Genomic DNA, 24,445 nt, shown 5'->3' with positions numbered 1-24,445 from the left:
CAAGGAAACAAAAGGGAGGCATTACTTCTGGAGCAAGCTATATATTTTATGTATTGATGCAGAGCTCACCACACCGTAAGACAGCTCCTACCTTAACATGCTGTCCCGTATTTTCCATTCTCCAGTGGCTCTTCCTTTACCTGACTGCAATGCTAACAATGTTTCCCCTCACACAGATTCAGCATAAATACCTGTATTCGAGCATGGGGCTTTTCCTTGAAAAGCTGGGAATGTTAGTCTGCATCTCAAGCAGTAGTAGCAGCAAGTTTAAAAACAAACAGACAAAAACCTTTGTAAACTTTCCCAGTGATTTTGAAAGATCTGGCAGCTGCGTAAGAGGGAAAAAAAGTTTCCCAGTAATAGAGGCTGTGCTGCTGAAAAATGTCATTTCTAAAACTGTTGATCATTAGTGAAACACCATAGAGATCAGGATCTTTTTAACCAGCAGCACTAGAATAACTTGAGAGGGAGACTAAAGACAGTGAACAGTTTTCCCCATAATTACTGAAACTAATTCCTTTTCACCCTGGATGGCTTTCACCTCTTGCCAGCAGCATTAACATAGAATATGGATGTTAATAATGAGGATAGTAGGAACTGGAAGTGTTTTAAGATAAAGGCTGACTTTTTAATGTTGTTCTTGTGTAGTGTAGCATGCCATATAATTAATGCAACTCTTCTTTGCCCATTCAAAATGTGTACTTTTCTACACAGAACTGCAGTTCTGAAGATACTTACGGCAACGCTCAGTTCTTTTGCGTTCTCTCTTATTAAGTACTTTGGATGAAATTTTAGTAATGCACTTTTTATTCATTTTCTAAGGTTTTCTTCTTTCCAAGTATAATATAGGCAGACTCTTAGGATGCCTTGTGCAATCAACATCCTACCTAATAACAGAAGGACTGGGTGACAAAGTACTGCTTGATAGAGTATTAACTCTAATTACTTGATAAGAGTATTAACAAATTCAGTAAATCTTCCCTACCTTTCTCTAGGCACTGCCTACATTGCAATTGCAAGTGACAGTGGCACAAACAAGCACATTTGTTCCAACCTCAAGAAAACTAGCCAAGGGTACATGCATCAGAGCTGGAACTGAACAAGGCACAGGCACAGAGGTATAAAGTCAGTGAAGAATTTGGGAGTGCTCTTGATTTGCTTGTGCTAAAATCCATACACCTCATTCAGAAGTACTTGTCACCTGCAGAAGTTACTTGGAATTTATTGAGAATTACCAGTTTCTGTTATAGAATCGTAGAATCATAGAATCACCAAGGTTGGAAAAGACCTAAAAGATCATCCAGTCCAACCGTTCACCTATCCCCAATAGCTCCCACTAAACCACGTCCCTCAACACAACATCCAGCCTTTCCTTGAACACCCCCAGGGTCGGTGACTCCACCACCTCCCTGGGCAGTCCGTTCCAGTGCCTTTTTCCAGGAAAAAAAGATCAGTTCTTGACAAATACAAACATGTTGCAAACACAAGCACCAAATCTCAAGACCTCTAGTGTTGCAGTGCCAGCAACAGGCAAATTTTCTAGAAGTGAGCTTGGAGCTTCAGGTATCCCAAAAACTTTTTCTCAATTACTTCACAAAAAAAAAAAAATCTTGAGCTGTCTAAATGTAAGCAATAACATCTCCATTAATAGTATGGATTGATTGGAAAAATGCCTTTCTAATCATTTACAACAAAGGAAAAGAGTCCACACCAGAATTCACAATCAGCTTAAATAATAATTGGCTAATGACTGGTTAGCTGCATAGGAACAATGGCAGGGGGGTTGGACTCGATGATCTCTGGAGGTCCCTTCCAACCCCTACAATTCTGTGAAATGCTCTGTGAAATATGCTGCTCGAAGGAACAAAATGAGCAGCTGTAGGATTATCACAGCAAGAGTGACTGCTTTCCAGCTATGAGCTGCTGAAAAAAATCTCCTCTGAGAGCATGAAGCATCCTGTAGTGAAGAACTGCAGACAACCAGCACCAACTGAGAGAAAGAGTTAAGTAATTCTGTACCAAACTCACTTTCCATATACCTGCAGCCAACGGATACAGAATCCCCTAAGATAACAGATAAGTTTACACACCCCCAATAAAAAGGAAGGCTGCAGACAAATGCACTCACTTTCTTACTGCAGCAGGTTGAAAGACAGGGAATATAGAGTGGCCAACCACTGTGAGGATGTTACCTTTGAAATTTATACAACACTAAGTTGTGAAGGCTATAAATGAAGAAAAAAAAAAAAATAGATCCTGCTTTTAAATAAATAGGCAAGTGAAAGCTTACACAGGCTAAAACCAACTGGTTTCTGCTTTGCAATGATTCATGGCAATGAACACACATACAGAGCCAGATGCACAACACTGACATGCCTGTGGCATGGAGAAACACTCACAACCTCTGCTCCTAAAAACATTTTCTCTTTGTTGCTTCCTGTAAGAGTTATAGAATGATGATTTGCCATTTTTGGCGTTGTGGTTTAATGCACATAAAAATATCTTGAGGTCCTCAGTAAACAAAAATAGTCACATCTACAAATTAGTAATTTTTATTTATTAAACTTTAAAAGGCTCTTGATGCAGTAGAGACTGAATTCCATACACTTAAGGAACACTCAAAGGAAACTGTGGAAGCGTATAAACATGAAATCCTCCTATTTGCAGAAGAACCCTCTCCAAGCCATTGAGAACTGGGAAAACTTTCCCTTTGCATGCTATAATATAAAGGAGAACTTGTGAGTTCATATTCAGGACAGAGAAGAGAGCCTCATGAAGGTTTTTGGTCAGCCATGATTTTTCCCAGCCCCCTGCCAGGTCTAGGACGAAGGAAGAGCAGGGCAAAGGGTGATGAATGAGAGGAGAGTACAAATTGCTCTCCAGAGAGCAGTCAGCTTTATATGACTGCCAGCAATTCTTAATAGGTATGGCAAAGCCCACACAATCATTTTGGAGAGGTCCTTTACAAAGTACCCTAAGTGACCATAATTTCCAAATACTTGCAAGCACTGTGTGCTTTCTGAAACAACATATACAGCTAGTTCATAACTGAGCAAAGCCCAACAAGACTCTGTCAGCAGTGGGTCAGTATCTTGGGTAGATTGGGCTTAAGGGCAGGTACCATGGCACAGCTGGAGCTTTGTGACGGGCTGTAGGAGACATTTATTTCTTCTGACACTGTAACTTACTGTGTCAGTCTCAATGTTATCTGGGTCACCGCTACAAGTTTATGTGGCATCAACAGCAGCTCTGCTGGCAGGCTTCCCTTCAGTACCTCCCACTACATAAAATAGCATTCAGTCCTGATCATTGGAAAACTTAGGATGCAAAATACAGACAAAACTTCAGCCCAGATTCCAGAAGAGAAGAGAATTATAAGTGAGCAGTAGTGTAATTAAACTGTTCTGGCTGTCAGACATCCAGCAGAGTGGATTTTGCTGCAGCTGCTATTCCATCTTTGACAATAAACTTAGTACGCACACTCGTTCTTTCCCTTCTCCCTTGATTTACCATATAAGCAGCAGCAGAACAAACATATATCTTAATCTTCCCCTTCCCGCAGCCCCACACAGGTTGTGCGAGTGCTGCTGTCTGTAAATCTGCAGCAGAGCCACAAGGCCTGGAGAGCCGGAGGGATGCGGTGCTCCTGTGCCGTTTCCATGGCACTGCCAAGGCCTCCGGGCTGAAGCACTGCTGTCTGCCTTCTCCCGCCCAGTTTGCAGAGAGAGAATAAACGTGCTTTCTCAGGGCTACATGGTTATTGTCTTTTTCCTTCTGAGCTCTCTCAACACATCATTTGCATTGTGTTTGCTTTTCCTCCACATTTCGACTGTCATTAATTAGGCTAGCACTTTGTGGAACCAATAACATCTAGAGCTTACCCAATAGAGCAGGCACAGAGCAGAAGGGGGTCCCTGCGTCTGACAGTGCCACGCCAGCACACTGCATACACCACCATCATACTAGAAAAAGCTCAAGTCTCCCTTTTTTTTCCTCTTTTCTTTTCTTTCCCCCGTAGGAAAGCACAACAATTAGGTGCACGTAATCAAAAAAAAAAAAAAAAAAAAAAAAAAAAATCAACACAAACCATCTGAAAATTAGGCTCCAGACTTCTGGATTCTTTTTTTTTCATTTAATAAATTTCTGGGTATGCTTCCATTTTTTGTCTTTTGTTTCTTTTTAAAGAGAAACACCACATGACTTAGAGAACAGACCAGGAGCTACTAATCAGGTCATTACAAGTGAGCCTGTGAAAACACATAGCCATCAAACCTTCACCTGATGACCTTCACCCTCCCTGCTTCCCCCAAGGGACAAAAAAAATAGACAAGTAAAAAATATTCTTTCAAGTAAAAGACAGCCAACACTTGGGAAAAGGAAATAAACACATAGTTGCAGGAGTGACCTCCTGCCCTGCTCTCCAGGATGGCATTAGGATAGGAATAAAATCTCTGTATCCATATCTAGGTGTGATTAACACAAGATTCGGAGCCAGAGTGAAGGAACTTCTCTGCAAGGAAAATTAGCTGCTCTTTCATCTGAACCTTTCTTCTTTTCAAGATTTTACCTTAGGAGAGAAGGGAAAAAAAAAAAAAAGAACACCCAAACCTTTGCCATTTCTTTGTCTTTCTTATGACAAGCTGTCACTTCTAGATACAGGAGAAGTACCAACATGGTGCTGGAAAGAAAAAACGGGGCACAACTTCCCCTTTCCTTTGATACTAGGAAAGATTAAAGTAATAAAGGACTAAGAAGAGTGAAGGAAAACAGAATTTTTCAAATGAGCAGAGTCGATGTTATTTTAGTATGACATTCCATGAAGCAACAGTGGCATCCAGTGGTATATTTCCATAAGCAAGTTTTGTATCCAACTTTCACTCACTTTCCACTTACACGCAAAAATTTCTGTGAAAGATTTTCAAAGAACCCTTCCCTTCCTCTTCCTCTCTCCTCAGCATATGCTACCAGTAGAGTCACCATAAACCCACAGACACCAGAACCAGCACTGGAGACCAAGATGCGCAAGTGCAAATGCTCAGCTTGTTCAAAGGCCACATATCTTCCTTTCACATTCAGAAATACAAAATGTTACAGGGAAGGCTGTGTAATTTACATAAAGTTGTAATGTTGATAAAGATGCATTTTGAATTATTTTCAGAAAATACAAAGGACATTTTTCTCCTTTTGTGCACAAGAGCACAGCAAGTATTACACTGTATTGCTCCCCTCTTCAGTCCCACACCTCGTCTCATTTCACTCCAGAGTTATACATAATGGCTTTGCTCATTCAGTGACACTTCAATACACTTCACTTTCATCAAAGTGAAAATAATCTTGAATAGATTGAATAGAAAATAATATTGAATAGATTCTCTGGGCAAATAAAATTGTAAGAGTACAATATTGAAGTCTTTCAACTGAATTTATGAAATATTTTCAGACCTAGGCCACATTTGCAGTAAAAATGCACCTTGTGCCAGCACAAATTCAGTACCATCATCAGATTATGACTCAATAAGAAGCTCTGTCTCTTCAGAAAGCACTAAGAACCAAAACTCACCACTGCTGCTCTCAGGTCAATCAAAAGTACTGGCTTGAATTTTAGGTTAGATCTAGAGAGCTCTTTTAAAATAATCTGGCTTCAACTTCACTAAATGTCATGTCTCCCATTTAGCTTATCAAGACAGTTAAACTAGAGAAACTGCTCCTTTTTATCTATATACTCCCACAGTAATCTTCTGAAAGCTATCAACTGATATAACTAGGTTCCCTGAAGGAAAACAGAAGCTCTGTTTATTTCACCCCAAGATAAAACATAAACCAAGCACCTCATGAAGCAACTGAAGCTTGGCCTACATCCATTCTTCGTATGACAGTAACTGAGAGCTTAACTGATTTTAATTGATGTGGTCCCACAAGTATGAGAAATGCATATGCAATCTACTCCAAACACACACAGAAAAGGGAAATCATCACCACAAATGACAGAGAGGTAGACTGGGGGGGAACAGTTCAACTGAACTAAACAGTGCAGAGTGGATCAGCAACCTCCTCACCTGAGTCCTCCTTCCACTCAAACTCATTTAAAATATCTCTGATTATTGGAAGCTGCATTTTAGTTCTGCTACTGCAGCAAAACAATTCGCTCTTTGGAGTAAAGAATATGTTTTACTCATTAGGGAGCTAATACATCACAGTTCATACATGCCATCCAAACTGTGATTCTGCCAAATAGGCCCAGTGTGGCCTGACCAAGAACCGCTTACTTTTTGCACTGTTCCAGTTGGAACTGGAAAGCTGAAGTACTAGGATTGCAGTTTTAGATATTTACTATCTGTTCTCCCTGCCATAACTGGCCAGTTCCCAAGAAGCATTATTTCCGAGCGAGCAGGCAAAAACTTGCAGATGGGGTTTGCCCCCAAAGCATGGAAAAGTCGTTGCCAATAGCAATACACAACTCTTATATTAAGTTGTCCTAGAAAATGATATGCAAGCATTAAAAGAGAAGAAAAAATCCATGAGAACAAGACAATCCAAAGGCAACAGGACTTGAGCTTAAGTGGAAAATCCCAGAGGACTGAGGGTGAGGTTATGCACCAGAGATGAGCCCGAACTACAAAACAGAATTGTGATTAGTCTTGTAACTTCCAGTAACAAAGTCATAACACAGAAGAATCTCCAACTGAGACGGAATGATCCGTAGCATTTGCCATAGCCAGTATCTTCCAGACAACTGAACAAAGCTAGGCAGCAAAACACAGTCCTGCTAATGGACAGGTAGAAGAAAGTACTACAAAATTTCAGTAAACTGAGAAAACAAAAGTGCTAGGATGTGCAGTTATGATTTTTTTTTTTCTTTTTTTGAAAGAAATGACTCAGATTTTCTAAGGTAGTTAAGCACATACCATATGAATTTATTTTTCTGTGGAAGACTAAGGGAATTATAGAATAAAATTTCTTTGTTATTTTAAGAGGGAAAGATCAGAATTTAGTGCGTACATAACTGATTTCCCACAATTACTGATTTGGACAATATGAGCTGTGAGGTCCCAAGACACGTCACTCATCCTCAGTCCATGCCCAGCAGCGGCATACATGTGTTCAAACAGCACACTGCACTTTCGTTATTCTTCCTCTCCTCCTTAAAAAAACTGGAGGTTATCATTCACAGATCTCTTGCTCCTGTTACTATCTTTCCACCAGATGTCACACTTCTCCTTTGTTTCTTGCCCACGCCTTTACCTGTTAACCTCAAACCCTATTGGATAAGCTTATACATAGATCTATTTGGTCCTTTGTGGACCACTTCCACAGGGGTTCCTTAACAAAACGTCAGTCCCTCTACTTGACTGAAAGTAAAAACACTGCAGTAAAGCACCAGAACACGTTACTTTGCAGAACTGATTTCCAGTCCTTATTTAAACAGTAGCGCTCACACTGTCATAACAAGAAAAAAAAAGCATTATTCTTAGATGCTAAAAGTACACATTGTTACACATCGACAGGTTATTTAAGGAGAAAAGAATCCCTTTCCCAGTGTCCTGTTTTTCTTTGTGCTTTTATTTTCAAGTGTGCCATTAACTTACTCCAGAGGAGAAAAAACGCATTCACATTGGCTAAATGCACACAAAATGAACACTAATTTCAAACACAAATGCCAAAATCCCACATTAAATAAATGCTTTACAGTACAATTTAATACATGAAAAAAAAAGAAAAAAAAAAAAAAAGTAATGTTTTAAATATCCCTGATTTGAAATTAGAGCAAATTTTGGTCCAACTCTTCTGTTTTGATATGACCCCTGGTTTGTTTTACTTTGAGAACTGCTTCTGAACTGCTGTGTCAGGAGTACCTCATCAGAATCAGCCATCTCTACAGTCTGCGGTCAGCCTTCTTCTGTTTTGATAAAACACAATCCTAATCTATTATTCTAGAAAAATTATCTGCAGAAAGCTAATTTCAAACACAGTGTTACTTCAGCTTCAGAGTGTGCCATCGTACCAGCTGCAATGGTTTAGTTTATAAAACTGTGCGATTTCTTTCCTGTCCCTTGACAATGACCTATTTTTAGGCACACATCACACTGAGTGAGTATGTCACTTGATAGAATACCATCCTGAAGATTCAAGTCTGTCATAAATAAATATGTAAGACAAACTGGTACATACAAGTTGCCTCTGAGACCTGCTTTCAAGTCCATTCCAGAATGCACTGAATGAAAATCATTTCAAATGAATGTCTGCTGGTCTCTGCCATGTTTCTTCTCTAAGAATTGCGCATCACAAAACAGCTGAGCATTTCCAAACAGACAGCTCTAAGAAGGTACAGGAGGAGGAAAAGAGAAAGAAAACCTTCTGCAAACCAGGTGACAATCCTTTTCCACCTCTTTCCCCTCCCTGCCTCTCAGAAGGGAACTCATCTATTGGGATTCATTTGCTGCTTCTTCTGTTAACTCTGCAGAAGAGAGAAATTTCCACCTTATCAAAACAAACAAGCAGAAAAAGAACATCAACATCAAGACAGCTGTTGGGGTTCCGGTGATGAATTTTTGTTGTTGGCTTTTTTTTCTTTTTTTTCTTTTTTTTTAACTCCACCTCGCAAATATTGCCTAGCAACAATGGGAGAACCCTCCTAACAAAATGAATCATGCAGGTATTGGCTGTTTATTCCCATGAAGGGCTGTGTTTCCACCCTGTCAAATGACATCAAGGCCATGTTGCCAGAGGCACTGGGAGTTTTGACCTCTAAAAGGCAATTTTCTCACTGTCTGCTCAGAAATGTAACATTTTTCATATTGAAGGCTTTTATATCATATCTTGTAGGTTTTAGATCTATAAATAACATACTAAAAACCTCTAACATAATAAAGCCACAGCTACTCTTTTGCTATTAACACTGTAAATATGAAATATCACAAAGTTAGCACTCTATTAGCATAACTATCAGGCACAGGAAGAAATAGTGAAAAAAAAGGAAACCAAAAAAGCCATTAAATTGCATGACAAAGTTTAGTGTAGGTGAACAGAGGTCAGGATTTGGTTCATATGAGTTCTAAATTTGAGCAAATAAATATCCACTGAATCACCAGATATCCCTGTAAGCAGGGAAGACAGAAGCCAATAGTAACCAATAGTAACAGCTCCATTAAGTAATCAAGGGAAGAATTACAATGAAACGTTTTAAGCTACGCTATGGACATGGCTTCATAACAACAATGCTAACAGAAGAGCTAGAAACTATTATTTACACAGAATGTAGCAAATATGCTGCTATTCTCTTCTCTAAAGGGACTCATGTGGGTTTTCCTCCCCTCCCCCAATTAATTCTCATTAAAAGCTCCTGTGTTTTAACTGGAGTAGCTCTGCTGTGAACAGTGAGCTTTGGTCCTCAAATTATTGCTTTCCTAATAGCTCCACAAAGGATAAAGTATTCCTTTATGCAGCATGTGACAACTCAATCTGTCTAGTAAACTGTTAACCACAGTCCTGTATATCTATACTGAACCAATATTTTGTTTCTCAAGCTGAGAGCAGATGAAAATTATGAGTGAGTCCTAGAACACCACAAGCGTTACTGTCGGTGAACTCCACTGCTAAATACTATTAGGTCTTTGCTTGCTTTTGGCCACGTTAAAACAATCATCAACTCAGTAAGAGGATCAGCATTGGCAAGCTATACAAAGGCAGGAGGCTGTCCCTGAAAACAGCATTTGCATAAAACTATTCTATCCTGACACCGTCAGCCTTTTTCACAAAATTATTTTATGCAGCCTACTGACCGAGGAATCAAAATACACTTTTTGTGCTTATGTCAGACAGAAGACTTTTGACAAAACAAGCCACTTAAGTAGGTAGCCAAGAAATTCAGCTCCCAACTACTAAAATGCACCTCCATAGCCAGAGAGAACCCTCACAGAAAGCATCCTTTTTCCTCAGAAATATTCAGAAAAGATCATGTTTTGCACCTGAACATCACATGCAGGTTAGCAAGCTTTCCCAGGTATCAGTACTTATGAAAAGATACTTTCACCCGTTGACTCAGCAAGGAAAATTGTTTGTTTGTTTCATCTATGGAAGAGATGTACAAAAAAACTGCAAAATAAAGCAATGCTTGGAATTTTTTTTAATTAAAGCAAAATATTAAGGGTTTTGTCTCCTATTTATGTTTATTCCATCGTTTTCTTAGAACTTACTGAAAAGTTCTGCACATTTCCTGTCCTAGAAAAGCAGTGTTTCTCTTAATCAAACAGCGCTTAACATGCTATTCTGTTGCTTTGTATAGGCCACAAAATTAAGAAACAGAAACCTGTTTCCAGGACCCAAGCACTTGGATTAAACATCTATTTTTGGGAAGAGAAGTGTCAGCAGTGTTGGCACACTGCTCCTCGAATAAATAAATAAATAAGTGAAAACCAACAGTTGAGAAAAGCTTGCCATGCTTTGCAATGCAGTGTGAAACAGGAGCTTGGAGACATGTCGAGGGCTAGATTTATCCAGTCACTGTACGTAAAGAGTCCAACTTGGACTACTGCCCTTACATTTAATTTGTCACGAGAGATAAACAAGTGGTTGGAACTGCATGGATCTTTAAGGTCCCTTCCAACCCAAGCCATTCTATGATTCTACAGCTTGCTCCATTTTCATCAAAGTCAAAAACAAGTAACTTACAAAACATAGATATATACACATATTTACATATAAAAGTTGGACCATTTTAATCAAGTTACTTTGCTTGAGACACATTTCTGCAAACAATTCAGGCTTATCTTCAATACAAATACGCGTTCAAAGGCGCCGCTGATGCAAGCCTTATGTATGTAACACACATACAGCTAAACGACAAGATACTTCAGACTCTTGCGGAGGTATTTACACCCTCCCACTGCCCAGCTGGCAGGGCCAGCATCCTACATTCCATGGAGCATGAAGCAAGCAACGATCTCCACAGGTTGGCCAAAATGCTGCTGTAGCTGTATAAATCCAACGTGGGAGTTTTTGTGGCAAAGGGAGCCACGACACCGAGCTTAGCAAAGTGCAACTCAGGACCTCGGCAGATTTATAAATAGTTTTTAATTAACCGAACCCTAAAATATGCCCTGGTTGCTACAATACCCGTGAGAACACTGCAGCACGATCAGACTCCACGCGGGCATTAATTAGAACCGCAGCACTTCCTACCTCTCCGAGGACCGCGCTCCCCAGGCGGCTCCCGGACGCCTCGCGCCCCGGCGCCGGGCCGCAGCCGTCGCCCCGCACCTGCGCACACCAACTGCCTTAGCCTCAAAGTCAGCAGCATGCCCAAACCCCGCACGCCTGCCTGCGCTCACCACTCTGTCAGCCGGCAGCCACACCCGTTCGACGGCGCCAGGCTGCCACCCGCGGCGCCCTCGGCCCCACAGGGAGCCGGTCGGTACGCCGTGCCCTGGGCCCTCTGGCCCACGGGCGCTGCTCCCCACGCGGCCCTCGCGCCCCGCTGGGAGCAGCCGCCGGTTTCCGTGGCAACGGCTGTTGGCGGGAAGGCCGGAGCGGGCTGAGGAAGAAGCGGCGGGCTGAGGCGGCGCGCGGGATTGAGGCCCGGGGCGTCTTCTTCAGAGCCCCCATCGCTACGTCCCGGCCCGCGGCTGCCGGCTCAGCAGTCTCCAAGAGGAGAAGGAGCCCGGGGCTGTCCTGCTCTCTTGCACAGCTCTGACGAGACGACAGGCCCCGGCCCTTTGGCCGCCATCTCCTGCCCCACGCAAACTCTGGCTCCTGCACTACAGATGGAGCCACAGCATTTGTCCTGCATTATTCATGCTCTCAGTGCGTGGAAATGAAAATCGAAATATATATATATATATATATACACTCATTTAAAGCTATTTTTCAGATTGCTTCAAAATTCAAATTAATTAAGATTAATTAAAAATTAAATAAAAAATAAAAAGCTCTGAAAGTGATTTTTTATTTCGCTTACATCTTTAATGTAGCAGCAACTCCAGTGGGGCCACTGTTTTTAGTTTCATGTGGCACAACAAGAGAAATGGGGACTTGCTATCCTGATGTGGCAGCACAGAGGAGAAGGACCGTGCCAGCAACAGCCTTCACTGAAGAAACAAGGGGCAAAATACATCTGACAAGCTGAAGTGGGGATGAGGGAGGAATGCTGTTGCCAACGTGCCACGTGAGAGCAGCTGCCTGTCCTTTTCCTTTCCCAAAACCAAGCAGATTTCTTAACAGCTGTACAAATGCAGAGTGAGGGGGAAAAAGATCCCCATCCCTGCCGCCCTCAGCGTGCAAAAGCCATCACCTGGCTTCATCGCTCCTCAGATGTGTGGAAGAACCTTTAATCTCTTGGAAGAACTGCCCTTTTCACAGTGGAAACACCCTGCCATACTGGGAATATGAATGTAAGATGCTTTTGAAAAGCAAGTAAATATGTGGCCCACAGGGGAAAAAGGCTGCATTTGAATTTCAGGCCTGTGACTGAACAGCAAAACTCCAAAAGGCAGCAGATGCAGAAGCAGTATGGGATCCTTTCACAGACCCAAGTGTAATCCCTGCTCGTATCCCTCATCGTTTAACCTCCCCAGCAGAGCTGATGACATGGCTCTTGTCAGCAGTCACGTGGTGAGCACCAGAGTCCAGGTAAGAAGTGGGTTGCCAGTGTGCTAGGCACACACAGAAACCTGGGAAATGCTTTGCTGCTCCAAATTCTCGTTGTCATTCCGGAAAAAGAGAAATAGGAATTGAGCAGAAAAGCAATAAAAGGAAGGGCTGGAGGGTTGTGGCTCATAGGTGGGAGACATCAAGCAGGTGGATGGTCCTGTTGACCATTTTCATCAGTTCAATTAATTTGTCCTTCTACAGAACCACTAGTTTCTGGTGGCTCCCCAAAGTAGTTGTTTGCCAGCAGCTTACTTGGTCAGGTCAAGAGAATCTTGTGAGGAAAAGCAAGGCTGGTCTCCTGCTTTGTGGACAATGCCATATATTCAGAAACTAGAAATTGCTATGAGACGCTTTTTAATACAAGACTCCTCAAACGCCTCCATTCAGCAGGGAATATATATATACTCTTTCTATAAAACAATATATGTCTGAAAACATGCTTGCACTTCTGTTCCTAAAGAATGCCTTGACAACAGAATACTCAAGTGGGTAACACTTCACAAACATTAAACATACATTGGTCCTTTGCATAAAGCAGAATGAGTCTAATATTCAAGGATGGACAAAAACATAACTGTGTAGTTGTTGCCACAAATTATTTTAAGAAGGACAGTGTGCTGGCTCTGATAGCACCACATCATTTTCATCTTCAACTGCATTAAACTAATCTGTTCACAGATTCCTTCAGAAAGTCCCTCAAAGACTAATTGCAAAATAAAAGCTGGTTTCAAAATCCAAAACTGACTTCCTTTAGTAATTTTTCCATCTGAAAACTTAGGCTACAAGGTCAAAAACTGTGGCATTACAATAGAACATTTAAACTAAATGTTACGTTTATTTAACTTAAGAGTTTGGTTATTCTGTGCACAATTTCCTTCAAATACATATTTCATGATGAGAAACATGCCTCTTATTTAAGGAGTTTACTCCAGCTAGAAGAAAGGCATTCTCTTCTCTGTCTGAGAAGAAATTCATGGCAAAAAATGTGGAGTAATACAATATTCAAAGAGATAAGAGCGTAGATCCATGAAAAATGGTGCCATAGCACATACAGGTTGGAAGGTAAGTATGATTTCTTCTGCTTGGGAATATTGTTTTTATATCAGACTTTTGGAGACATCTGTATTATTAACTTCACATACCTACACAACATCCAAAGTGATACCATTGATATTAAAAAATTTAGAGTCAATATTCTGAAATTTTCCTCTTGCAGAATATTTGTCTGGGTTTTTTTTTCAAATGTAGTATAAGTAAAGCAGCGTATGCCATTGTATCTGTCTCAAAGGATGCCAGGCAGGAGGAATGAAAGGCTTTGAATATCTGCTTAACTGAAATCAGTGAAGCAAAGGAGAAGAGACCATCAGGGAGACTGTTAAGGTCCCTGATTCTCAGGCCCAGTGTAAATTAGAGCCCAGCTGGCAATGGTACTCGGGAGACCATACGCTAGCTGAGGATGGCTGCAGCACAGCATGTTGCGACCATATGTCTGACATACTGTCTCCTTTCCAAGGGTCTCTGGCATAACAGGATTTGGTTAGACTCTGCTCAGCTGGCCAGGTTCAGAGCTCTCATCTTCTTTGTACCAAAACAAAGGCGTCAAAGCTGTGGTTAAACTTGTCTGCAGCAGCATTCAAGTGGGCCAGGAGAAGCAGCACTGTGATGCATCATCCTCTTGGTAGGAGTGTGTTTCCACTGTGGCATGTGGTGAAAATGCTCCAGCTGAGTCTGCATGCATCATAGGTGGGCAGGATGACCACTGTGGGGAATGGGACACCAGGCTGAAAACTGGAGGGGTCATGTGGCAGCACCACAATGTAAGCAGATCTGAAAAGACAATCATGCAAAACCACTGCCAGTTTCAAGTCTTTCTGTGTTGCAGCAATAGGAGCGCTGGACCAGAACACTGCTAATTCTGCCTTTTCATACTGATTATTACCAGGAATTAGTTTTGTTTTGAGATGTGTGCTAATTTGCAAGTTAGTTTTAGCTTCACAATCTCCAATTCACTATTCATTTAGTCTAACAGATGAATTTCATGACCCTGAATTAATTTTTTAGTTTTCTCCTCCCAGTTGTGCTTTTTCTATTAGATATTTTGCAACACGAAAGTGTGCTTCACTCAACTCTTCACGTGCTGTTTAATACATGGTTTCGTGGTTTAGAACTCATTCTGTTGGCTCCCAAAAGAATTTATCTGTCTACTCATCCTGTTGTCTGAGGGTTACAACAGCTTGTACTATCCTTCCACTTACTGTGGGTCTGAAACCATGGTCCTTAAGAATATTTTCTTTCTTGCCACTGACATCCAACTTGCATAGAATCACAGAATCGTAGGGGTTGGAAGGGACCTCCAGAGATCATAGAGTCCAACCGTCCTGCCAAAGCAGGTTCCCTACACCAGGTCACACAGGTAGGTGTCCAGGCGGGTCCTCAATATCTCCAGAGGAGACTCCACCACCTTCCTGGGCAGCCTGTCCCAGTGCTCCATCACCGTCACCGTAAAGAAGTTCTTGTGCACATTTGTGACTATTCTATCCCTTTCTGGAATCCATACCTAAGAATTTGCTTGATTTTCTATTTCTTCTGCTCTCATGTCCATGTCATCGTATTTTGTTGAGCGACTTCTCTCTCAGGTTCTGTTCCAATCACACAATATTCAGACTTGTCAGTCTATTTGACAAAGAGGAAGAGTGTTGAAATACTGCTACATAAATAAGAAGCAACTCTTCTTTGGTTCTAGATGTGCCTGTGCTTATCTCAAACCCTAAAAACAGAACATAATTTCATCCAAGAGGGGCATTATGGCTCTTTTCTTTATTCTCTGTATTCAGTTAAGTGGCATTTTTGCAGTATAACTTATTCCAGACCTTTGCTAGAAAAAAACTATGCATACAACCTGCCTTAGAAGTGTATTCAGTTGGGAGCTGCGTGGCTGCACAGGATCTTACACATCATTCAGCTAAGTCAGCAATCCGTATGCAAAAATCAAGCTTTCAGGGACACTGTGTAGATTTGTGACATGCTGTAGAGTACTGTGCATCTCTAAAAACCAAAGAATGGATTACACCCAACCATGAAAAATGTTTTTTTCCTTACCATGACATCTATAATATAGATACGCTTTATTTAATAAGGAGCTAAAAGCACGTGGCACAAAAGTTACTTTAAAATGTTTAAAATATTCAATATTGTAACTGTTTAAGATGATAAATGAGAGAACACAACAAGCTGACGTCATGCTGAAAGCTAACATAGGACATCCTGAGTATATTTAATTTTAGGACCTGATTTTGGCTTGTAACATTTGGAAGCATGGAGAGGTGGGCAAACTTATTTGATTCTGTACTTCCTGATAAGCTATTTTATCTTTGCAGTCCAGCATAGATTATATTACAGTGCTGTCATGAGTTAGGTGCTGGATAATGGATAGTCTCAAAAAGAGTCCATCTCTGTGTAGGCAATCAAGTAACAGTTTGTAAATTCACTCAGCAGCAATACGTCTCTTGAAAAAAAAAAAAAAAAAAAGAGCATTTCAAGGAAGAGAGTGACAAGACTTGGTGAGTTCCTAAAGATCAGATTTTATTCTCTTCATGGTCATGCTTACTGCTCCCAGGAAATCCCTTATCTGCCTGCAAATGACAAAAAATTTTTTGTCTTAATTAGCAAACCCTGGGTCAAGTTCTTGTTACAGAACTGGCTTCAACTGGGAGATGTCCTTAATTCTTCCTTTTTTTTTTTTAATCCCTTATGTGTCAGCAGACCGAAGCAAGCACTGATTTTTTAAGTTCTTCATATTTTCAGGATTCTCACAAGAGCAAACTTTCTCACTAGCTCAACACATTTGTAATCAGCATTAGCCTTCCACACCTCTGCTTCTATCTCAATGTAAGTGAGGGAGGTGGTGGTGCTAGTCGCAGGACCTGTGGCATGACCGCTCAGATGTGTTTCTCCCTGTTATCTCTGGTCAGTCTTCTCCCACCAGGAGACAAGGCTAACTGTAGTCGTGTCCAGTAAACCCCACTGAAGGCAACAAAACCATGTAGGCTTTGCTGAACAACAACTGTCCAAAAATTACTTCTGAAGGACTAATTTCTTACTCAGAACTTCTAGACTACATCTGCGTCTTAACCGTGATTGAGGAGAGTATTAACCTACATATAGATATGGATTCCTTTCTTTTAATGGAACAAAACTCTAATTCTCACTTGCCTGCTTTAAACATTTCTTTAAATGTTCTATTTTCTCCGTTACTTAAAGTGCCCACTGGATCATAAAGTGTTTCAAAGAAGAGGACCAGGCAGACTGGACATTTCTTTGTGTACTTTTTGCAGCTAGTGCAAATGTTGCTTTTGCTGCCAGGAAGCCAGAATTGGCCTCAGGTTCACATATGTAACATGAGAAGTCCTGAAGTCAGACTCAAGCCTCGAGTGAAGACACATAAAGGAAAGGATCTGCACTAATACAGGATGAGGTCTCTAGAATATCTTCATACAGGCACTTTGAGATCCATATACAAATTCATGTATCGCAGTGTAGAAGAGGTTGATGGTTTTTTTCAGTTCATTATACCTTCTTTCACACAGCCCATTCAAATCTGATCATTTCCAAATATATTTGGAATATCTTATTGACAGGAAATTTCTGTTGCTCAAAATTTGCATCTTTTCACGATCTTTCATTTTCTATTTTGACAAATATGCAGTGTTATTTTTGGAAAACACCAAATGATGAAGGAAAATAAGATGGGATTCTTTACGGATTTCTATTTCATACTGTTTTCAGAGTGTTGGGTAATTTCTGATCTCTTCATTGAAAAAGTTGAAATGAGCTATGGAAAAATTAGACTGACTAACATTAGAGAATGCTTCTGTCCAAATCAATTGTTAAGCATCTGCATAGAATACAAAGAAGAGCTGATTAAAAAAAAATAATAATAAAATCCAAAGTGTTTTATTTGAAGTATTTAACATCTTAATAGACTCATGGGGGGCATTTAGCCAAGAGGTTTTAAAACACCTATGGTAAGTTACAGCTTAGCTCTTTTAGTTGTAATATCCTACAACCTAACCCAAGAATCTTCAGTTACAAATTTTGTATTGCTTTGTAAGGAGTATAATAGAGTTTTTGAGAGAATAAGTTATGTTCACTTCCAATAGTATATCTTCTTTTTTCTTCACTACATACTATTTAATATTTTCCTTTGTACACTTCTTAATAGTTGAGCTCTAAGTAAAACTCTGAAAAACAACATTAGGATTCAAACTAAAGTGGAAGAATTTATTTTCAGGGTCACAAGTAGCATAGTGAGATTTCTCTCTTAAACAATGACACTTAGTATCTCTGTAGTTCTATGAATACTTTTGAAGTGTCATATTAAAACCAATCTCTTGGCCTTCAGGCAAAGAGAAGCAATTAGTCTTGGAGTTGTGAATAAATAAAAATCCATTTATATACCCGTCCTTGACATGTACCTTGCAAATCTTAGAAACTTCATCTAGTGGGAAAAGGAATGTTAAATCACAAACACCAATACTAATCATACTGCAGTGTTGCTTCCTAAAACTGTTTAGTGTGTATCAAACTTTCAAGTATTAATTTGTATGTATATATTCATACATATTGAAACACAACAACAGAAAGGCATTCGCACACATGAGTGAGAAGAAAGAAATGAGCGAGTGCATATAGAGCTATAATGCACACCTTTATTATCTATCCTCAGCACTAATCCAGGTGAGAAAACTCAAAGCTCTTGAGCACATTGTTCTGTCTCGCTCCTGCACAAACAGTCCTGCACAAGCATCCTACCATGCGCACGCCTCTCTCATCCCAAATGCTGTTCAGTCTTTGGTCTGCAAACAAACAAACAAAGCAGATCTTTATTAGCCACGCGTGCCAGTGAAGTGGTACCTGTGGCAGTCGTGTTGGAATGAGTCAGAAAACAATTTCTACTTTTTGTTCAGTGCAGTATTTTTAGGTCTTCTCTTTCCTCATTACTGCACCTCAGTGCAGAAGCATCCTATTTCTACAATGCTCTACTTGCCGTTCAAGGTTCTCGCGTTTGTTTTTCGTTTAGCAGTCAGTAGATCACAGAGGAAGTAAAAATTACATTGTCAGGTGATCCCTGGCAGTTTGTACATCCTTACAGAAACACGAGGTAGCTGGGGGTGGGAGACAGGTCAGGGAGCCTCGGCAGATCTCGTCCTCCTCGTGCTCCACTTGTTGAGCGGTGAGAGATGGGATTGCTGGGGATGCCGCCCGGCCCGACGACAGGTGGGACGGCCGCGCGGGGCCGCACAGTGGCCGCACGTCGGGACAGAGCTGGCCTCGGGGCCGCGCATTGCTCAGAGGTGGGACTCAGCGAAGACCGCACCTGGGCCGGTGGGATGGTCAAGGAAAACAAATTTAAGTCTATTCTGGATGCAAATCTCTCCGCTGACCTAGTTCTCATTCTCCTTTTCATTTCAGAAGCTCAGCTAAAAATCCATAAATTAAGGAAATTAACTGATGGAGCCTGCGGCATCTTTGTAAGCTATTTAAATCTTTAAATTTACAACATCTTCTGCATATATCAAGTAATTGAACTAACTGCAGGGATGTAACTTTAATGAGAAAATTTCCCTCTTCTCCTGTAGTTTGTACTCGAGAAGAAAAAAAAAAAAAAAAAGAGAGAAAAAAAAAAAAGCTACCCTTAGGAGAAAAGTTTCTGTTTATTCCTGCCACGGAAGATAACTTTAAAAAAAAAAAAAAACGAATTGCAGGGGTCCTGCCTGTTTTTCTCCGTTCCCCGCAGGTCGAGGCGGGCGGGCACCGGTGGGGCCGCCCCGAGCCCCGCGGCGCGGAGGGAAGAGCGGGCGGGCGCGGAGAGGAGCGCGGCCCGCCGCCAGGCTGACCTTTCGGGCGGCCGCGGCGCGTTGCGTAACTCCCTGCGCGGCCGCGCTCGGCGGCTAGTAGGCGCTGCAGCCCGCCCGGCCGCGGCCACCCGGACGCGCGGCGCCGCTCCGCGGGCGCGCAGCTGCCGGAGCCCCTCCTCTGCGGCGGCCGGCGGCCGAGGGCCGGACGCTGCGGGGCGGCGCTCCCCCCGAACTTCTCCCGCAGGGGCCGCTCTCCGCGGGGCGCGCAATCCCGCGGGGACTCGGGGAAACGCGGAGCCCCAGGCGGAGGCGCGTCTTGGGCGGAAAGTTGAGGGGCGGGCTTCGCGTTGTTTTAATTTTTATTATCGTTTCTTTTCGCTTTTTCTTTTTTTCTTTTTTTTTCTTTTTTTTTTGGTGCGGAGGGGGGTTCCCGCCCCCTTCCCTTCGGGGCGTGCTGCGCGCCCGCGGAGCCGCCCGCGGAGCCCCGCGCCATCGCGCCGCACGCTCTAATTGAAATGGCGCTTTTGGCCGGGGGCGGGCTGCCAGGGCGCTCCGCAATAGCACAATGCATGTCGATAGACGTCATTTGGTTTTAATGGCCTACAGGAAATTTGGCGTTTACAATGCGAGACATTAGCAAGGGTGAAAGGGAGGGGGAGGCGGGCGGGCGGGCGGGCTGGAAATAATTGCGGCCCCCCCGCCGCCGAGACCCCCCGTCTGCACCCCGCCGGCGCTGGGGATGCGCCCGGGGGGGCCGCGGCGATTTTTTTTATTATTTATTTTTGAACTTGATGTAGTTTATCAACAAGTGCGGAGTGGGTGCTACCCTAATTGTAACGGAGGAGTCGGGAGATGTGAGAAACGTGCCCTGCGTTACTTATTTGGGAGCTGAAAATTTATGCCTAGTTGAAAACGCCTGGGGAAATATTACATCAGACCAAATGACAATGATTAAAATCAGCTTTTTCCCCCCCTTCCCCCTTTTCCTCCTTCTTCTTTTCAGTAAGCCCGCGGAAGGACGTGACAGCGGCCCGAGCCTCCCCGGCACCGACCCGTTACCGCCGGCGGGGCCGGGCCGGGCCGCGCAGCTCCGCGGGCGGCGTAGGGCTCCGCGGGCTGCGGTGCGGCGCCTCCCGGCCCCATTCATTTCCAGGGATCGTGTTTTGTTTTACGGGGGGTGGGGGTGTGAAATAAATCTGGGGACCTTCACTAAAAGCAGGGGAAAATATCCAATTTTCATCGCAAAATTAGCTAGGGCGAGAGCAAAGGGCTGAGCTAATTGTAGCCTAATCCTCTGCCCTGCAGGCGTTTGCAAAGCCTTGAGCAAGAATTCGCTTTTTTTCCTCCTCTTCTCCCTTCCCTCTGTTATTTAGAGACGGGATTATTGCCTTTCTTCTCATAACAGCCTCGGCAGTTTCATTTAAAGGCTTTTTTCCCCCTCACACACACACACATCCGCGCACACACAACATAAATAGAAAGAAGCGGCAAAAACAGAGAGGGGGAGAGCGAGCGAGCGAGGAGAGAGAAGCCTTAAAAATAATAATAATCACAGCAGGATCTGAGGAGCAAAGATAGTAATAAAGGCAAAAAAACTGAGCCCATCCACACACAAACCCAGCAGAGCCCAAAGCCGAGGGGGGCTCGCGGCTCATCCTGTGCTCAAGGTAAGGAACGCGGCAGCGGCTGCACCCGCGGCTGCCCGGGCCGGGCCGGAGCGTGCCGTGCCGTGCCGTGCTGAGCCGTGCATTGCATTGCGCTGCACCGCGCGGCACGCTCGCGCCTTCTCTCGCTCCTTTTTTTTTCTGCCTTTTTTTTTTTTTTTTTTTTTTTTGGAAAGTGCCTCTTCTTCAAACTAACTCGGCTCCCGGCTCCGGAGGAGAAGCGGCGGAGGAGTGTTTTTTTTTAAAGCTACAGCTCCCGCTTGCTAGCGCCGTGTGTGTGCCTGTGCGTGTGTGTGCGTGCGTGTGTGTATGTTTTGTTTTGCTCCGCTCCAGCATGGGCAGCGCCGGCGGAGCCCCGCGGCCCGGGGCGCCCGCGCTGCCGCCCCGGCCCCGGCTCTGAAGACGGCCCGGCCCCGGCCCCGGCGCGGCGGAGGCAGCGCAGCCCTCTCCGCGCTCTCGCAGGGTACACGCGGAGCCGCGGGGGTCGGGCGGGCGGCGCGGGGTGCGCGGCCGGGGCGCGGGGGTGGCGGCGGGGCGGCTCGGCACAAAGGGAAGGCGGGCGACAATGGGAGCGCCGCGTATGGAAAGCACGGGCGGGCCGTGAATGAAACTCTGGCGCCAGTGAGAGTGGAAGGCTCGGGCTGGGGCAGACTTCAAACCACTCTAGGCTATAGTTTGCATTTCTGCTCCTGCATGCGATGTGGCACACTTCTGCAAAATTCATACATTAGCCTGGCTAACGCTCACCTCCATTGGCTGCACCGAAATTGGATGCGATCGGGGTTACGGGGTTCTTTTGCCCTCGCGTTCATCTAAGACATCTCCTTTCTTGTTATGAGGGAATAAGTAAAGGACGCCATGTTGTGCTTTTTTTTTTTTTGGCTGATCGTTACCTTTGGGCACGCCGCGCGTTTCAGAGCAAAAGGCAGAAGTTGGGAGGGCGGCTGCGGCGCTCCGCGGTGGTTCCCCTGACCAGCAGCGGGGAGAGGCGTGGGGTGACGTGAAGCCGCACTGATAGAGCGGCGGCTGCCACAGCGGGCGGGGGTGGGGAGGGAGGGAGAAAGCCTCTGCTTTTTTTTTTTTGCCTTTTTTTTTTTTTTTTTTTTTTTGCTTTTTTTGTGTGTGTGAGGAGAGCTCCGCAGGGAGCCCCCACTCCCCCTGCAAAAGTTTTGGGCACGATCCACTCTGTCACTCGGGACAGCGGTGCGTGAGGCAGCGCGGAGGTGTGTGCAAATGTTGACGGACTTTAAATTTTGGAGCCATCCAGTGCGAGGTTTCGAGTAACCCCATCCCTTCTTTGTCTCTAGGCTCGCTTCTCAGCGTAACCAATTGTCTCCGAGTGGCTCTGGAGGCAGACCCGAGCGGTCGCCGTGCGTGTTTATGGAGACAAAGGTAATGCCCGGCCCGGGGCTCTGCCCCCGGCTCCGCGGGGCCGCGGGGCTGGGGCCGCTCCCGCAGCTGCTCGGCCCGGAGCGCTGCGGCGGGGCCGCTCCGGCGGTGGGGCCGGGCCGCGGGCGGGCGCTGGCCTCTCCAGAGCCGGGCGGAGCGGAGCGGCCGCAGCGCCAGTCGGCGGGCGTCGGTCCTGCTGCGGGCGGGGCGCGGGGCGCGACCCGCGGGGCCCCGCAGGCGCCCGGGCGGAGCGAGCGGGGACTGGCGGCTCCTGGAACCTGCGGTGCTCATTTCACGTCTCGAATGTGCATGAAGGAATTAAACTGCACGAGTGAATAACAGCATTAGTTTCAATTAATTTTTATCCTGGCAACAATAAACTTTAGAAACAAAGCGCTTTTACATCCGCAATTAGTCTTGCTTCCCATCTGTAGTCTTTTTAAGTGCCTGCTCCTCGATTTAACTTTGTCCCTCCTTCAGAGCTGCCTCCTTTTCCGCTCTCCCCCCTTTTTGCTCGTTATCCCTTCCAGGCTGCCGCTTGCTTCTCCTGCAACCTTTCACCTTCCCTGTCCCTATCTGTCTGCTCTGCTCTCTGCAGTTTATTTCTACTGTATTTTCCCAACATCAGCAGCAGTATTGGTTACCACGGCCCCGGGCTATGTGCAGAGGTGGGAAAGCTTCATCCGCCCAAAAGTTCTTAGACTTTTGAAGTCTTTCTTTTAGTAGGATCTGAAATGTATCATCTAGAGTGTGTATTAAATGAACAGTATTCCTGAAGGCTTTAGAGCAAGAAAGGCAACACCCTGGAAAATTCTGCAGTCTTTCAGCATTCTCTGCCCTAGGGTTATAGCCCTGGGCACGGAGCTGAATGGAGCTCTTACAACTGCCTTCTGTTTACCTTTTATGGTTAAAATAACAGCTTAGCAAAGAAGCAACTTCATGGAGAAACGATTCAGTGAAATCATCTCAAGCTGTAGCAGCATAGCTAGTTTAATCACCCCTAGAGAGCTGAACAACTGTGAGCACAATGGGACACAAAATCATTTTGTGTGTAAATGAGCATGGCATTGTGATTATTTCACTTTGCATGGGCAAATAGTTTTTACAAGCAGTACTTATGCAGTTAGCTTAGAAAGGCAGAAAAAGATAAGCTGGCTCTGAAAGATCTTGGTGTGCAATGTTTGAAAAACTAAATATTCAGATAATTTGGGAATCGGGCTCTATTGATTTTGCCTTCAGCAGGTTCCCGTGTTACTTATTAGAGCAGGGTTATTGCCTGTGCCACTAGTTGGGATGCTATATCCTGTTGCAGGCAACTAAAGAGCAAGGATTATTTTACATGGTTTAATAAATGAATTTAGTTAGTGTTCCTACAATATTCACCCTTAAGGTTTTAATTTTCACATCAGTATTAGAAAATACGTGCATAAAGACTCACTGGATAAATACATTTAGGATTTTGCTTTGTGCATAAAATAAGTGCATTATTCAGTGTGATGAATTTTATCTGCGTCTTACATTAAGGAGAGGAAGGAGTCATTAGAAATAGTGTTACAGTACCTTAAGAAATGAGAGTGCTTATTTCTTGGAGCACTAGAAGTGCTTTCAGTGTCCTTATGCTCAACAATTACGCCCCCTGATAATCTGCACATAGGAAATGACTGAAGTCCACAGCTCTCATAAACACGTTGGGTTCATTTTTAATACGAATCCTCTCCAAGCAAGGGAAAAGCCTGTGTTCTAATTCTCCCTCCTCCCCCAAAAAGCCGGTAGCATCCTCAGTAAGTATGAGAAGCCATAAAACTTTGAGAACTATTTTAGCTTTCCAGTGATTTTCTATAATTAAGTGTTTTTTCAACACATGCTCTAGCTGAGAGATGCCAAAAGCAG

The 24,445-nt window shown here is 43.8% G+C and overlaps 1 protein-coding gene across 5 annotated transcripts in view; it reads left to right on the top strand.

The window, feature by feature from the left end:
- KCTD15 (potassium channel tetramerization domain containing 15) overlaps positions 1 to 24,445 on the top strand; it is a 197,986-nt gene that overhangs the window by 135,266 nt on the left and 38,275 nt on the right. Inside the window, exons 1-2 of one of the 5 annotated variants that reach the window (XM_052685840.1) lie at positions 20,165 to 21,169; positions 22,474 to 22,558. The exons of 1 other annotated variant lie outside the window; for it this stretch is intronic. In XM_052685840.1, coding sequence (XP_052541800.1) covers positions 22,547 to 22,558 — 12 coding nt within the window. In that variant the 5' untranslated portion in view covers positions 20,165 to 21,169; positions 22,474 to 22,546. Of the gene's footprint in view, positions 1 to 20,164; positions 21,170 to 21,255; positions 21,450 to 21,542; positions 21,630 to 22,277; positions 22,390 to 22,473; positions 22,559 to 24,445 lie in introns of those variants that run through there. 3 more of the 5 variants (XM_052685843.1, XM_052685841.1, XM_052685842.1) reach the window with 3 other exon arrangements.

Source organism: Tympanuchus pallidicinctus, unplaced genomic scaffold, assembly GCF_026119805.1.
Source record: "Tympanuchus pallidicinctus isolate F22 unplaced genomic scaffold, pur_lepc_1.0 scaffold22, whole genome shotgun sequence".
In the NCBI taxonomy this organism is placed as follows: domain Eukaryota; kingdom Metazoa; phylum Chordata; class Aves; order Galliformes; family Phasianidae; genus Tympanuchus; species Tympanuchus pallidicinctus.
Note: the sequence above shows the minus strand (reverse complement) of the source record. Positions and strands in the feature narration are given on the sequence as shown.